Consider the following 16,111-nt stretch of genomic DNA (forward strand, 5'->3'; position numbering starts at 1 on the left):
CTTATCGATAAGACTAGACAACTTGATTGGTTCGATCCATGTAGGAACACCGCCTTTGCGCGGTCAACTTTTTCTGCCGCAAAATTTAGAAGAATTTCATGAAGCACGCAGAAAAGCCAACAGATTTGAACAGATAACAATGGCGCCCTCTCGCTCCCCGGAGCCCGTATCAGACGGCTCTCACGAGCCCTCGGACTCCTCAGACGTTGAGCAAACGGAGCTGCAAAATCGCGCCCCCAAAAGAAGACGCCTATCGGAGTCTTCAGTAGACTCCTACGTTGCTCCGGCGCCGCTCCCCACCCTCTCTCGTATCAAGAAGAAGGAAGCAAAAGATGATAAGCCTGCCACAACCACGGAAAATGACAACCCTGTCTTGATTCGTGATGCCCTTGAAATTGGACTGCAGGATGAGGAGTCTTCATTCAAAGCACTCAATGTTTCGCCGTGGTTGGTGGGCTCCCTGACGACTATGGCGGTTAGAAAGCCCACGGCCATTCAAAAAGCCTGTATACCGGAGATTCTGAAGGGGAGAGATTGCATTGGAGGTAGCCGGACTGGTTCCGGAAAGACAATTGCCTTTTCGGTGCCTATCTTGCAGAAATGGGCGGAAGATCCGTTTGGCATCTTCGCAGTTATCCTAACTCCCACAAGGTACGTTGCCAGTCACTGAAATCTTTTCTTAGAGGCTACGATGCTGATAGTTTTTCTTTTAGAGAACTTGCGTTGCAGATCTACGAACAAATCAAGGCGATCTCGGCACCTCAGAGCATGAAGCCACTTTTGATCACCGGAGGAACAGATATGCGATCTCAAGCACTTGCTCTTTCGCAGCGGCCCCATGTTGTGATTGCGACACCCGGTCGACTCGCAGACCACATCAATACATCCGGTGAAGATACGGTGCGTGGACTGAAGCGCGTCCGCATGGTCGTTCTTGATGAAGCCGATCGACTTCTGGCTCCTGGTCCCGGAAGCATGCTTCCTGACGTAGAGACCTGTCTATCCGCTCTCCCACCGTCCAGCGAACGTCAAACGCTCTTGTTCACCGCAACATTGACCCCCGAAGTGCGCGCTCTCAAGTCCATGCCTAGAGCTGAGAACAAACCGCCGGTCTTTGTTACTGAGATCTCGACCGAGAATAAAGGCACAATCCCTCCAACCCTCAAACAAACTTACCTCAAGGTCCCCATGACGCACCGCGAGGCCTTCTTACACGTGCTCTTGTCTACAGAAGGGAACTCCTCTAAGCCGGCTATCATCTTCTGCAATCACACTAAGACTGCCGATCTGCTGGAGCGGATGCTTCGCCGCCTCTCCCATCGAGTCACCTCACTACATAGTCTTCTACCCCAGTCCGAACGTAACTCTAACCTCGCGCGTTTCCGTGCTTCCGCTGCCCGGGTCCTGGTAGCGACCGACGTCGCGTCTCGTGGTCTGGATATCCCGTCGGTCAGTCTGGTGATCAACTTTGATGTACCGCGCAATCCGGACGACTATGTCCACCGTGTCGGTCGTACCGCTCGTGCGGGACGGCAAGGTGAAGCGGTTACCCTAGTTGGACAGCGAGACGTACAACTGGTGCTAGCGATCGAGGAGCGAGTGGAACGGCAGATGGAAGAATGGAGCGAGGAAGGCGTCAGCATTGAGGGACGCGTGGTGCGCGGTGGCGTGCTCAAGGAAGTTGGAGAGGCTAAACGAGAAGCTACTGGAGAGATTGAGGAGGGCCGCGACGTGTTAGGGCGGAAGCGGAATAAGCTGAAGAAGGTACGGTAGGCTTCGTCGGAGGCGTGGATAGATTGTACATATATCGAGGATGTCTTTTTAATGATATGATGGTTGTTCAGCGATGTTGTTGCGTCGGTTTACTTGGAGTCAGCCAAGGCATTCTTTGATTATTTTTTGTTCGATCCTACGTCTACTTTTGCGCCAGGTTAGGAGTCCATCTTGGCTGGCAATCTCCGATCTACACCTATTTTATTTTCCAGGGTACCACCCGTATGAGAGTCTCCTTGGTGGTTTGAAGGACATCAATCGAGCCATGGTCGAAACAAATCCACATGGGATCATCCTCATGAGATGTTTCGTGAAGACAATCCAGAACTATTTCCGCCAAGACAGAATAGTTGACGAACCTCTCCTGATGGCCACGTTCTCGAAACGCCATCGATAGCCAAACCATGGTGGGAAATAGTGGGATTTAAGTTTCGGCTATTGTTGTTTCTTATGGGGAATGAACGTCGTATGACTGACTGACTGGACTGTCAACGATCACAGTGGAGTCGGCCAGTTGGTACCGCGTCGGCTGATCCCGGTGTTTTACTTCTTCCAGACTGGACAGGGACACCGGTTGGAACTTGGGAAGAAAGGGGATGGTATGTCCTTTTGAGGGGGAAAAAGAAAGAAATCTCAAACCGAACCACAGTTCCAAAATCCTCCTGAGTCCTGGGATGGAGAAGAATTTGCCAAGGCCGAACGAACGCCGGGAGGCATGAGAAAAGGTCTGGGATGTCTGGGATGTGAAGTATGACGGTGCATCTCCAACAGCCAAGGTCAATAGTTGAGAGAGTAATTACATGAGAAGTACTACGCCGGTGGGAAACCTAGACGGGGGTCAGGTGACAAGGGATCCTTCTCCGCGGGCAAAACGTGACTCGATTCGACGACGCCCCAAAAACTGTGAATCACAGAATACGACGTAACTCCATCGACTCATCTCCTGGCTCCTGGCGCTCGAACAGGGACCCTCCGGGGGCTGCAAATTCTGATCCATCGCATGACTTCGGATGCATGTCTCCAAAATCTCGCGCCCCTCTTTTCTCCAGGCCAGTTTGATTTCCCAGGGTTTGGGATCGGCATTAGGTCGAACGGGATCCCAGATGCGAACGAGGAAAGAACTTAGAAGGGCTAAGCATGGGATGGGGGATGGGGGATGGGGTATCATTCCTCCGGCATACCTTTTCCCCCTCTCATTTGTGTTTTTCGTAATATTTTTTTTTTTCTTTGCCCAGCCTTCGAGAATCCAGTGAACGAAGCACGTTCCAAGGAGGAAGCCATGCACTGTCACTCTCCACCCGTTGCCTGGATGGGGAAACGTGAGTGACGGAGGCACTGACGAGTCTCGTTGTCTGGACGGAGGGCGGATCTTCGGCAGTGTCCGACCTCTTGGGAGTGGAGCGCCTTTGGTGCCGTTGCCGAGACGTCGAGACAAATAGGAAAGAGAGGGAGAAGAAGGGGGCAAAAATGAAAGAACAAGGGAAGGTAGAGGCAGGGAACAGGCAACCTCTTGCATTCGAGTAAAACTCCTTACCCCCCGACGATGAGATCATGGTGGACAGAGTCGACTACGAACTGTAGGCCCCATCCTCCGTAGTATCTACTAGAGAGATCGTAAGTCGACGGAGGATCTCGATTGAATGATGTACTTGTACCCCATGACATTTGGGAGGAAGGATTGGTCTCTAACTATCTCCCCGGTGAGGGAGGCGATCAAAGTCAATTATATTAAAAAAGAAGAAATGGAAAAAGAAAGGAAAAGAATGTCAGACGCTGACGGGGCAAATCGTATTATTTTATTTCTTTTTATTGTTCCTGTTTGATTGTGAGTAGTTGTCTTTCCCCCTCCCTCAGTGTCCAGTCAATAACGTGGATTTTTTGTTGGCCGCTTTTTTTTTTTTTTTTTTTTTTTTTTTTTTTTTTTTTTTTTTTTTTTTTGTTCTTTCTGCCTGGCTTTAAGCCTAAAAGAGAAGTTTCTACGCTCAAACCGTCTGACCCTCTTTTTTTTTTTTTCTTTCTTGGTTGGAGTTCCTCCTCTTTTCTCACTCTGGGCCCTCCCGAGGCCGCCTTTTCCTTTTTCTTCTTTTTTTCTTTTTCCTTTTTAATTTTTTCCCCCCTTCTTATTAACATCCTGTTCGTTTGCCCAATTTTTTTAGTAAATAATTTTACCTCACATCTTCCCACCTTCAGCCCCCTTCCTCCTTCTTACTTGTCTACCTTCTGGTTATCTCTTTATCCATCGTCAATTTTCTTTATGTCACTCCTTCCGCTGGCCCTCTTGCTAACTTCTGGCCTTATTCGCACGTCCCTGCTAACTCCCTAGCCGCGCGTTTCTTGCGCTTGAAGTTATCAATCACCCCGCCGGAAAAAATCTCGAATTATTTTTATTTTGGATTTTATTTTTCCGGCGGCTACTATCAACCTTGAGGGTTTTGGGTGAACAAGGGCAAAAAAAAAAAAAAAAAAAAAAAAAAAAAGAAGGTCCGCCATCATCGGGGTCGGCACTTGGGATATCAGTTACGAAATTTTTTGTTAAACATTTTCTACTACTCTATTTCCCAAGGCCCCGTGTGTATCCCAATACACGCAGAAGGGACACTACTCATCTCTTTCTTTCTTTTTTTTTTTCTTTCGAGGTCAAGGGGAAAGATATACTTCCCCTCAAATAAATACCAATGGTCTCTATGGTTGAAACCTCCAATCCCAATCCAAATGACACCGCCATGGATACGGTTGTCCCTAAAACTGAACCCGCTGTACTCGAGGGCTCGATCAGTTCAGCGGTATCAACCCCCGAGGCTGAAGGCGAGATCTTAACGCAAGATGTGGCCCAGACGCAGAAACGAAAGGGTGGAAGAAAACCTGTACGTAAGATCTATTCCCTTTTCCCTTTATTTTATTTTTTTATTACATTATTATTTTTTTTTTCATTTTACCCGCCATGTGGTGTGTGTGATGGCAATCCGGGGCCCCGCATTACGGTTATCATTATCATCACCCATTATGTTTCTGATTTGATCGATCGCTTCTCTTATCTTTGCCCATCCCTGTACCTTTTTTTTTGTTTATTTATTTATTTATTTATTCATTTATTGTTTATGTCACTCACCTATGCTGGCTTATCTTGATCTTGATCTGCTGTCCTTATCGTCATGATCGCCCGGCTTATTTGTTTAAGCTTCTTTTAAGTTAACCTTCGTCTTAGATCTATGCGACCTCTGAGGAACGGAAGCAACGCAACCGTCAGGCCCAGGCTGCCTTCCGTGAACGTCGCACCGAGTACATCCGTCAGCTCGAGTCTACTATCAAGCGCAATGAAGAGTCCCTGCAGACCTTGCAGCAGAACCATCGCACGGCCGCCGATGAGTGCCTGATGCTGCGATATAAGAACTCCCTGTTGGAACGCATCTTACTTGAAAAAGGTTCGTCATCCTATCTGGTCCTCTGTGAAACATATCAATGAACCAGAGAAAGTAAAACAAAACATGGATTAACCATACGTAGGGATCGATGTCCAAGCAGAACTGCGCTTGAAGGCCGGCGCTCCAGGGGGTCCGAAGCCCAACCCCATGGCGGGGAAACCCCCATCATCCTTGGAGCGTGCAGCGATGAACCGAAATTCTGCTCAAAGGCATCCCACTGGAATTGCACCCAAAGGAGAGCCTTTTGGAATGCCACAGCCTCGTGACGGGGCGTACGGCATCCCCTCTCCCCAATTTCAGGCTACGCCTCCATCCCACGTCTCCTCGCCGTCTCATGCCAAGTCACCTGGGTTCGCCTTCCAAGGGGCCATGTCCCCAGCTGGAGTCGACCCTCAGCAGGCTGCACAACACTCACGCCTGTCGCACTCGAGGAATATCAGCCAAACATCGCCTCCCATGAGCGTCGCCCAGTCTGATACCACCGACCCGAAGTCTGCTCTGCCGGGTGGTGCAGGCCCCCGAGGACCCCGTGTCGCCTCAGCATATTACCCGTCGCCATTCCAAAAGCACTATGATCAGCTTGGTAGGCCTCCCCGTTCCAATGATGGTTTTAGTACCGAGTTGATGACTAACCATAACTTCTAGAACAAGAGTATGACGCTCAGGCCGACCTGATCGATGAGGAGCATGAGTCGTCCGTGGGCGCCTCGCCGTACGTGCCTGGCTTCAACGCTGCCGCATCGGTTCCTGGCTCTCACTCCATGGGCCACCACAATCTTCCACAATTCAATCCACATTCGGGAGAAGGATCCAATGGAGCATATAATAACACGAATCAGCTTCTGGGCAACTACGAGCCCATGCTCGATGCAGATCCCTTTGGCCTGAGTGCGAGCATGCACTTCCAGACCCCCTTCAGCTACGAACAGAATAATACTCGTCACTAAACACCACTTTCCGTCTCTACTCCCGGTCCAATACTTTGGCTACCCCGTGTTAATTTTCCCCTTACCTCCTTTTTCTCCTTTTAGTCGTCTACGATCCGTCGAGGAAATATACCCATGGGAAATAAGGATAAGAACTGATTTTTACTCTGATTCACATCCGGCTTCGTTCTGGCATCCCTCGGCATGGCATCGGAAGACAAAAGTGATTTCAAGCATTGCCCGGCGTTTTGCGGTTGATACCATTTGCTTGTGTTGGTTGTTGATTGAACAAAAAAAAGAGATGCTTGCGAGGTTTCAAAAGACAGTTTGTTGGTGTATATGATGCGTATATGTGTGAAGCTACTGAAGGGGACTGCCGAGCAGTCTTGATTCTCTGGACATATATTGTTATGCTGGGTTATGAGGTGGCACGGCTGTTTTAATTTTCTTTTTCTTTTCTATTTTTTTTTATCCTGTCGTGTTCTTTTGTGGTATTGCGGTTTCAAGAAAAGAAAAGGAAAAAAATTACTTCGTTGTCTATGGTTCACTTTATGGGATGAAGATGTATGTATGTATGTATGTTATGGATGGATGGATTAGGGTTAACGGGAGACGTTGAGACAGGAAGGGATATGATTGGAGGAAGGAAAGAAATACCACCTTGTGCTACTACTACGGTACTACTTTAGTATGATTCTTGTTCACGACATCATGGATCGGAGAGAGAGTGACGTAGATGTCAAAGGGAGCAGTGACCAGTTGATGTTGATCGCTCATGATGCCATCTGCAAGCCCCGCGTGACGCCATTGCCGGGCTAAAGCCCTAGACCTCAGCCAATCACGGCACGCGTACCCGAATTCGCTTAGCGAGCAAGCACACCTTACCGGATTGGGGCAGAGCAACCACAAACGTTTGTCTCCAACTCCTCAAGTCATCATCCACCCGATCACCCCCCTTCCCTTAAACTCCCCATACCATCCATTTAGGAGAGGCCGGATACCTACGCCGAATAGGTTTCTGCCTTGCTCGTCGCCTTCTCCCGCCCTTTTTCGTACCGAATTGCTGCGATAACGGAGAGCCTTCCCCGGAAGGCCCCTCATAAAACCAGGCGTCATGGCGGACGTCCGGTCCAAGGTACGTGCGAGAGAGCTTTTTACCGTGCGGGAATGGTGTTCAGGAGCTACTGTTGTCCCTGGTCTTTTGGGTTTCGAAATCAGATCGATGGGAAAGTCAATTGGTGGGGATGAAAAGTGCTCGAGTGAAGAATTTACTGGGTGAAGGGAGGGGAGGAAGAAAAAGAAAAAAAAAAAAGTGAAAAAAAAGTGAAACGCGATGCTGACGGATGTCTCATATCTAGAACCTTTACGAGCTTCTTGGTAATACATACCCTTCCTGAGTTGCGCCCTATGGATTGTCTTGGGATCTTTCATGCTGCGATTGTCAAGTTCTCCGCTGTCAAAAGTCATTACATCATCTAACGTACTTCCGCGATTCGCTTTTCAGGCAATGATCCCGAGTTGGACCCCAGCAGACCCCCCGCTCCTCCCACGAAAGCTATCGACAAGCCCGCTCCTCGTGTAGGCAAGCGTGATGCCCCCAAGGAGGCTCCCAGCCAGCCCCGTGCCGGCCAGAACTCTCGCCGTGGTAACAACGTCTCTGGCAATGAGGCCGGTATGTGATAGTCTCTTTTTCTTTTTTGTTGGCGTTATCCGGGCCTTCCGGCTAATCCCATCTCCGTATAGCTTTCCGTGACCGCAACGCTGGTCGCAACCAGAACCGCGAGAAGCCCACCGATGAGAGGGAAGGTGGTGCCCGCCGTGGCGGACGTGCCCGTAACGACCGTCAGTCCCGTACCGGCCAGACGTAAGACTTCCCACCCTTGAAATATTTGCCGGTGATGTGGTTTTTATTGGGATCGTTCGAAACTGACCTGTGTTGGCACTGCAGCGACTCTGGAAAGAAGGTGAACCAGGGCTGGGGTGGCCAGAGCGGCGAGAAGGAATTGGACGATGAGCGCGCCGGTGAGAAGATCGCCCAGGCCGACGAGAACGAGCCCCAGACTCCCGCCGAGGAGGCCGAGCCTGCTGAGAAGGCCAAGTCGTATAACGACTACCTTGCTGAGAAGGCGGCCGCCGGTGACTTCAGCGCCAAGCCCGTCCGTGCCGCCAACGAGGGCTCCAAGGCTGACTCCAAGTGGGCCAACGCCAAGGAATTCAAGCGTGAGGAGGATGAGAACTACATCAAGGGTTCCTCTGAGAAGGCCAAGCGTGAGAAGGCTCGCAAGGAGAAGAACGTCCTTGAGGTCGACATGCGCTTCGTTGAGGCTCCCCGTGGCACCAGCGGTCCCCGTGGCCGTGGTGGCCGTGGCGGACGTGGTGCCCGTGGTGGCCGTGGCAGCGGTCCCCGCCCTGAGCGTACTGAGCGCAGCGCTCCTGTCACCGTGGACGAGAAGAACTTCCCCAGCCTTGGCGGCAAATAAATACAGTCAGTCTCATAGCGGGGGGGTATTCTACCGGCACACCCCGACGCCGGTCCAATGAAAGGTCGAAAACGAAAAGAATCTTGAAGAAACCCTTACGATGCCTCTTCCTGGAAAGTGACGTGATATGGATTGCGGGAAATGACACGAGACGAAATCCTTCGGTCCTCGCATTTAGGTTTAAAATGGCCCCGATGTAATTTGATTTGAATGTCAAAAAATAGGAAAGTGAGAATTCAAAACAAAAAAAAAAAAAAAAAGTTTCTCCTAGGAGGGATTACAGGTGTGAACCTGTAGTGGTCTCTCCATTTCTTAAAAGGTCATAGTAGACATAGCATCCGTGAAATGTACTACGACTAGTAAGAGACATCACCAAAAAAAACTTCAGACTCGAAGCACCCAAACACAAACCTCAAAACCGTACAATCAAGTAACACATCAACAACCAACCACCAGCTATCCAACCTCCCTCACCCCAAGACCCTCTTCACCCAACTCATACACCCCGAAAACCCCCCTCCACATCGCCACCAACCCAGCCCTAACCACCTCCCTCTCCACGCCCTGAATGCCCAACACATTCCCCCGATCCCCAAGATTAATGAACCCGCCCTGATCAAGCCCCCACAGCGCCTCCTTCACCCAAACCCGACAGCTCATCTCCTCCCGAAACCGCGACGAATACGCCGTCCGCGGCACATTAGCCAGACACTCCTCCAGCGCGCCTCGCAGCATCTCTACGTCGTCAATGACGTCCACCTTGACGGCCGCGATGACCGGCCGCGATTGAGACTCGAGCAGGTTGGCAGGCGCGCTGTTATAGGACCATAGTCGGCGAGGAGCTTTTTCGTCTGTGAGATCGTGTTTCGTGCCCCGGGTTAGGGGGCCGTGGGTGTTGGTTGTGTACAGGGACCAGTGGAATGTCGATGGCGTGGACCGGGATTGGAGGAGTATGTAGAGGGTTGAGGGTGTTAGGGTGTTCATTTTGGTTCTTCTCGATCTTTCTTTTCGGGCTTGCTTTTGGCTCTTGTTTCTGGTGTGCTTTGGTGGTGTTGTTTATTAGGATTTGTGGGTGGTTTGATGGATAGGGGGGGTGTATGGAGAGATGTATGTTTATAGGTAGGGAGGGAGGGAGAGGGAGATAGATAGAAGTAAGTGAGTGTGTGAGTGTGTATGAATGATAGAGATGTGAACTGGGATCCGAGATTGCTTTTTATACGGGCCTAGTAAAGGGCGCTTATGTGTGTTCGCTGTATGTCGAGACCTGGTTATTGGTTGTCTGGGGTTCTTTTCGGGTGTTATGCATAGTGGCTTGGAATCTATGATTTGCTTGTGATTGTCATCCTTGTGGAAGGTGAGCAGGAATGGAGATGAGGCAATTGCAATTATCTTTTTTTACTCTTCTTTGTTTGGCTGCACGATAGTTGGAGAGGGTCTTCATGGCTTGCATGCGTTCGGACAGAGCATACATACTTCTTTCCTCCATCCGTGTTAAAGGGACCATAAGTCCTCCTCCCCAAAGGAATTCAGGTGAAGAACTCCACACATCCTATCAGGGTTATCAGCCCCCAAGCTCGAGACGGGCCGAGCCAACATCCCAATCGACAACGCAACCAATCCATCTATATTAGCCATGCGCCTCTGCATCTATGCTTCGACCCCAACAGTTGCTCATCACGTTGCATCGGCCCACCACCAGCCGGACTACTCGACTCGTCTGCCCTCCGTTCGTGAGGTAGTACTTGACATTTGACGTGGGGGGCTCTGGCGATAGGAGGCTCCAGTAGAGCTAGAACGTGTCTAGACTGCTCGAGTTTGAAGCTTAAATTGGCCGGCTGCCATTATCATTGTCGCGTGTTGTTGTACAATTTCAGTACTAGCGAAACGCAAACATGAACGAACGAAAGGCCAATCCTCTCTGCGCAAAGGCTAGCAAGGCAGGACATCAGCAAGATTAGTGATGAGCCGAGCCGCCTCGACGGTTGGATAGGTGGCTCATACCCACGCTGCGCGGGTATGGGGCGGGTCCAGATTCATCACGCAAGAGGCGAATCAGGGGCCATTGGAGGGGGATGAGCATGCCGTGTTGGGAGCATTTAGCCACGGCATATTTGCCCATTGCGTGCAGGGATGGCCGCTGGAGCACAAAGCTTCAGTCCAGGCAGCCAATCCAGCCCCGGGTGGGTTTCTTTGTTTGTCTGCGTGCACTTGATGTGCACGGACACGGACAGTGCGGGTGTTGTCCCTAGATTGGCAAATTATGCGGCATTTCAGCTGTCGGTCGTTCTCTGGGACTGGCTTCGGCTTGTCTTATTGCTGGAGCTGGTAGGGTAGGTGGGTGTCCTCTCATGGTGGGTGTTGTGGTGGTTCTTGTTGAGTGTTCATAATTGGGGAAGATACGGTGCTTGACTGGTTACCAATTGTTAGTAGATGAGGTTTGGTGGATCATATGCGATGAAACTTGAGGCTGCTCGTGTTTTATATGTCTGTGCAGGTGACTTCCCGAAATGGAAGGTGACATTCATTCTGTTCTACCACCTTCGATTCCTCCTCATCCCCATTGTGTTGGCTGCCATGACTTGATCAACATGTATCTTCGTCCTGTCGACAAACTTCAGGTTTGGTTCTTTCACATGCCTCATCAGAAACACGCCGAGTTGATACCCAACTTGTCGGAATTTCAGCAGATCCTCCACCACAACCTATTTATAGAAAAAGGACCTATATCCAGACATGCGCCTCGAGCCATGAACGACAAAGGATTATCAGGAGTCTCAAAAGACCTGAAACAAACGAAACGTGGGCCAACAGGCATAAAACCTAAGTTCACACAGCTTTCCGATCATACTTGACTAGCCTCAGACAATCTCCTAGTGACCCATGTAGTTGAAGTCTCGTCAAAAGCCCAGACTCTAGTTCGACGCCGTGGCGGCGCCAGCTTTGGTGGAAGAGATATCCAATCAGAATATATCTATGTCGCTTCAGGTCTGCTAAAGAGCTCTTTTGGATCCCGTTGAGGTAGTATTGTATTGGGTATACGCCGTAAACTTTCGATTCCCATCTTTTGAAGCATAGAATATCTATGATGCATTGTCGTGGCTAAGTATAGGGACAATACTGATCAACGAACAGTGGGCCTGAAAGATGAGAGATCAATCAACATGCGAGCAGTTACGGTAGACCTTGGAATTTTATACGTGTCATCTTGCCTGTTAGCATAGCTTTAGCCGAGGACGTCACAATCAAAGGTGCTATGCTTCATCGCTTCAAACTCAGCTAGCTCCTCCCAACCTTTCAGATACACCAACTATATAGGGTCTATACATGAATCCAACGATTACAACTCTACCCTCTCGGATTCATACCCGCCAAACCTGAACTTCTCCGCCGCTTTAGCGGCCATGGTCTCCCACTGGCTGAGCGTCTCAGCGGACGCAACCGAGTCATCTCCAAAGCCTGGCTTTCCGTCAAGGAAAGCCAAGCCCTCCATTGCCCGACCCTCGCAGGCACGCTGAAGAGCTAAAAACGCGAAATGACCTCCGATCACCGGCCGAGCAAAGAAGTTTGGCCCTGGGAACTCACCCCTGCCTTCAGTATTATGCAGATCCGTGAAGGGCAAGTCGGTCACCGTTTCGTTCACCCATCTAGCGACGGACTCGAGGATCTCACTTCGCACGTCCTCGCTGGCGACAGCCATAGAGAAAAACTCCCAGTCCGTCTTGGTGTACAGATGGCGGCTGTCCAAAGGAAGGCCGTACTTTTGCCTTACGTAGTGGTACCAGATAGACTGCTTCTGGTAGATATGATGTGGGACGAATCCGCTCTTCCTGGAGTGTGGGTGGAGTGACTTTTGACTGCCACGTGCAGGGGAAACATCGGTGCCCTCCAGGTGGAAGCAAAGCTGAGCATCTGCATACAGGTTATAAATCGTAGTCCAAGACCCATACCAGTCATAGGCAAGTTTAGCGTGCGTGCCGTCTCGAGACATGCCAAATTCTTCCCACTTCGCGATGTAGGTATCGGCGATATTCTGTATCTGTGTCAGAGGATTCACACTCCCAAGTCTTGTTGAATATACCAACCTTATAATATGATGCATTCGCCTTGTGTCCAGCCACTTCAGCTAGCTTGCTCATAGCATTAATACCGATGATGCCCTTAAGGGCAAGGTTTGTCTGAAGAGCAAGCCAGCCAGCGAAATCGTCCGTGGAAACTACATTCATCAGTTTCCCCATTATTCCCGCAAAAACAGAAGGGTCCTTACGTTGGTTGGCAGGCTCCAGAGAGAACTCCACCAGGTAACTGGTCCACTGGGTCCAGATTTTGTAACTGCGTTGAACCCATTTCTCTGCCAAGTGCTCGCCTTGGGCACCACCGCCCCATCTTCCGTCTTGCTTATCAATTCCCCCCAGGGCTTGAAGGTTATCCAGAGGGAAATAACCTGAGTTCTTGTCGGGTGTTTGAGGGGCTGTACCTCGAGTAGACCAAACGGAGGCCGCCGCCGAGTCCACAGAATAACGTAAGGAGTTCACAACAGCTAAACCCATGATGAGAAGGTTGCCACACTCCTCTACAGGCATGTACTCATCGTTGCCGTCTGGGTGACCGGTGGCATTGGGGAAGTGTGTTCCAAGGTCATGCATAGCGTACTTGTTCGGGTATTGTCCACTCGACATATGTTCAATCAGTGGCTCGAGGAGATAGGCCAACCATCGTGGGTTCGTGTAAAGGAAGAATGGGAATGAAGGGAAAATAACGTCGATAGTTTGGAAGTTACCGTTAGAAGAAATCTCCTTTAGGAACAGAATTGGGTTCTCAGGTGTCCCAGCAAAGGTGGTTGCTCCCATGACCTGTCGGGCTGAGAGCGCTACGATATCCACATAGTCGTAAGCCCCCGACTGATAGGCATCCTGGGCCAGCTGTTCCGAGTAATCGGAGGCCAACGTGCCCGCATTTGCCAAATCATGATAATGAAAGCTGAGCAGGGCCTCTTCATTGGAGAACCAGGACCTCCAGAGAGGCCGCATCAAGGTGAGCCCGCGTGAGGAGGCATATTGAACGACCGGATCTTGGATTAGGGCAATGGTGAAAGTCACGCTGTCGCTAGCAGGCCCTGATTTCTTTGAGGGAGTGAAAGACTTAGAGAACGCAAAGATCGGTTCTCGGTCACCGACGGCACGGAAAGTGCCATCATTCTCGTTACGCAAGGCTCCCTCGGCGGCAAATCCTCGCCGCACAGCCAAGGCTTCTCCAGATTGGAATTGAACGTCCTAATTTCAGTGTTAGCAGTGACATTTAGGATTCGCGGTGACGCTCATCCAAGGGACACGAACAGCAGGGCCAGTAAAGTGGAGGGTACCCCATTCTGCCCGGTCGCGGATCTCTGATAGCAGCAGCTCTGTTTCTCTCTTAAACCGCCATCTCTGAAGAGTAGGCTTGCTGCCTTTGGTGTCGAAACCATCATATTGCCATGTAATTTTGCTACCCGCATCTCCGCTTACCCAGCGGCCATTGACATCCATATAAATGTTGACACCCACATCTCCATGGACGTGGATCGTCACATACGAAGCCGGAATCGACTGCCGCAGAGTTGATGTAGGCGTAATGGGAGACAGGAAAGAAATGGTGATCTCAAGCGGAGTAGAAGCCGATGTATCCAAGTCAATGCGGTAAGTCAGGTTAGTGGTAGACGCATCGTAGTTAGCTCCCAGGTAAACTGGAAACGCTACCTCCGGTGAACTATGTTTTTGTTAGAAAAATTGGTAAAATCCCTTGATTGCTCCGAGTATGCTTACTCGGAATTAGAAGTTAGGGACTCATGGGGCTTGCCCACTAACGGATACACGGTCCCCGTACTAGGAACGTGTGCCATCAAGGAGAGGCCAACCTCCTCTCCAGTATAGAACATAGGCCATTTGGACCACGGCGCCTCACGAGCATTACCGAACCAAGTGCTGAGGTAAGGATTCCGTACAATCAGCGGTAGGACGGGCGGAGTCAGTGTTGATGCCGTACTGACTGCCGCCTGAAGGGCAGCTATCAGTACTACAAAGGATAAACGCATCACGATGGTGTTGGGTTGATCACGAGTGATGGGTGAGCCAGAGAAAGAGTGCAACACAGAGGCAAGAGAGGGGATGTGAGAGGTATGCAGGCACCGACCACGTGCAGACCCTGTGATGCAATAGTGTCAGAGAAGATCCCAAACAGTAATGATCTACCCCAATCCAACTAGTATTTACCCTACGTAGGCGATTCTCTACCTTAGATATCCTAAAGTTATATGAGAATATGCAAGGTAGTAAAAGCTCGAGGAAAGAAAGTTGGATAGAGGTGGTGATCTATAGGCGCAATAGTCAGACAGAGTGTTGGGTTTAATGGTGCATTGAGTTGGCGTTTCTTTGGAACCTCAAAATGCGGGGAAAGCTTTCGCACTTGGGCTGTCACGGGGTAAGAGGTAGCCCTTGAAATGTCAATATGGGGAAGGCGGTTTTAGGATGAATTCGATCCAGGAATGTAAACAGATTGGATAGATCAACTGATAGATTCCGCTTCCTATGTACTGTGTAGACCTTCATGTACTTCGGAGTAGCTCGGGAAAAGGTTGATGATGTCATTACTCAGAATTGATCAATATAGAACCAGTATGTCTCTCTTGGTAAAGGGAACCCATCGATATATTGTTAAGTGTAACTATATCATTAACTTTTCAGATTTCAGTATCTCTTCTCTTTTGGAATTCTTTATTGTGTGTCCTCTAATGCACATGCACTTATCGAATCGTCGCTTTACATATATAGCCAACGGCCTTGTCTTGCTGTTGGAGACTGGTCTTCTAATTGGAAAAAATTAGCTGATATGTTCTATAATGCTAGCCACTCACTCGAGAGAGCATTATGATAATATACTATAGCATCGAAGGACTACTGCTTGTCATTGCAGAGGAGAGTATATCTATTTGCGAGATGGAGCAGTAACATATTCGTGTAATTTTCTACTATAGATTCGGAGTCAGTCTCGTGTAAAATTTCATCCCCCCTCTTTTGCTTATTAGATCCGAGTGTTCTTTCTACGTATACCATCCCAAAAGGCATGCCAATAGGAGCTTTATTGGACACTCCAAGTTGTATCTACGAGTACCTACTGTTGAATAACTTGACTATTGATCTCTTGCATGCCGCCCCTGGGCGGTGGGGCTGAGTGGCACGTGCAGGACGGATCTAGACCCAAGCGGGCAGTGGCAGAGATCAGAACCACAAACAGCATGACTTGTGTTTGTTGACCACTCGATGGCTGGGAAGAGTCGCGCGTGGGAGTTTTGTTATATCCACAGCTCGTATATGCTTGTACTGTCCATAGCCATGCACATTTCTCTACGCTAGACCTTATACAAGTCTCACGTTGTGATCTCAGGGTTCCCCACAGTAGTCAGATGCCAGTCATTGCTCGGAAATGCTCAAGGCAGAAGGGCCACATGTTGCGCATTCCACGTTGAAGTATCACATGC

General features: G+C 49.8%; 5 protein-coding genes across 5 annotated transcripts; 3 read left to right on the forward strand and 2 right to left on the reverse strand.

Annotated features, from left to right (window-relative positions):
* Positions 1-29: 29 nt before the first annotated feature.
* dbp8 (ATP-dependent RNA helicase DBP8) lies at positions 30-2,192 on the forward strand. Its single transcript, XM_032090664.1, has 2 exons — positions 30-651; positions 714-2,192. Exons 1-2 carry the CDS (start codon positions 140-142, stop codon positions 1,771-1,773), a joined length of 1,572 nt encoding a protein of 523 aa, XP_031935218.1. The 5' UTR covers positions 30-139; the 3' UTR covers positions 1,774-2,192.
* A 2,256-nt stretch (positions 2,193-4,448) lies between these two features.
* Positions 4,449-6,142, forward strand: BDV37DRAFT_276566 (uncharacterized protein; the record flags this gene model as incomplete). Its single annotated transcript, XM_032085584.1, has 4 exons — positions 4,449-4,637; positions 4,979-5,195; positions 5,278-5,778; positions 5,841-6,142. The coding sequence occupies 4 exons, from the start codon at positions 4,449-4,451 to the stop codon at positions 6,140-6,142; spliced, it is 1,209 nt and encodes a 402-aa protein (XP_031935219.1).
* A 1,093-nt stretch (positions 6,143-7,235) lies between these two features.
* stm1 (putative telomere and ribosome associated protein Stm1) lies at positions 7,236-8,601 on the forward strand (the record flags this gene model as incomplete). The annotated part of the gene is made up of 5 exons (XM_032088376.1): positions 7,236-7,256; positions 7,480-7,498; positions 7,626-7,793; positions 7,865-7,985; positions 8,070-8,601. The coding sequence occupies 5 exons, from the start codon at positions 7,236-7,238 to the stop codon at positions 8,599-8,601; spliced, it is 861 nt and encodes a 286-aa protein (XP_031935220.1).
* A 228-nt stretch (positions 8,602-8,829) lies between these two features.
* On the reverse strand, positions 8,830-9,811 carry BDV37DRAFT_44260 (uncharacterized protein). The gene has a single exon (XM_032090665.1). The coding sequence runs from the start codon at positions 9,583-9,585 to the stop codon at positions 9,058-9,060; it is 528 nt and encodes a 175-aa protein (XP_031935221.1). The 5' UTR covers positions 9,586-9,811; the 3' UTR covers positions 8,830-9,057.
* A 1,884-nt stretch (positions 9,812-11,695) lies between these two features.
* On the reverse strand, positions 11,696-14,857 carry BDV37DRAFT_44467 (putative glutaminase). Its single transcript, XM_032090666.1, has 5 exons — positions 14,400-14,857; positions 13,935-14,343; positions 12,866-13,871; positions 12,684-12,814; positions 11,696-12,631 (listed from the first exon to the last, which is right to left on the reverse strand). Exons 1-5 carry the CDS (start codon positions 14,666-14,668, stop codon positions 11,939-11,941), a joined length of 2,508 nt encoding a protein of 835 aa, XP_031935222.1. The 5' UTR covers positions 14,669-14,857; the 3' UTR covers positions 11,696-11,938.
* Positions 14,858-16,111: the final 1,254 nt, after the last annotated feature.

This window comes from Aspergillus pseudonomiae (genome assembly GCF_009193645.1).
Source record: "Aspergillus pseudonomiae strain CBS 119388 unplaced genomic scaffold BDV37scaffold_137, whole genome shotgun sequence".
NCBI classification, from domain to species: domain Eukaryota; kingdom Fungi; phylum Ascomycota; class Eurotiomycetes; order Eurotiales; family Aspergillaceae; genus Aspergillus; species Aspergillus pseudonomiae.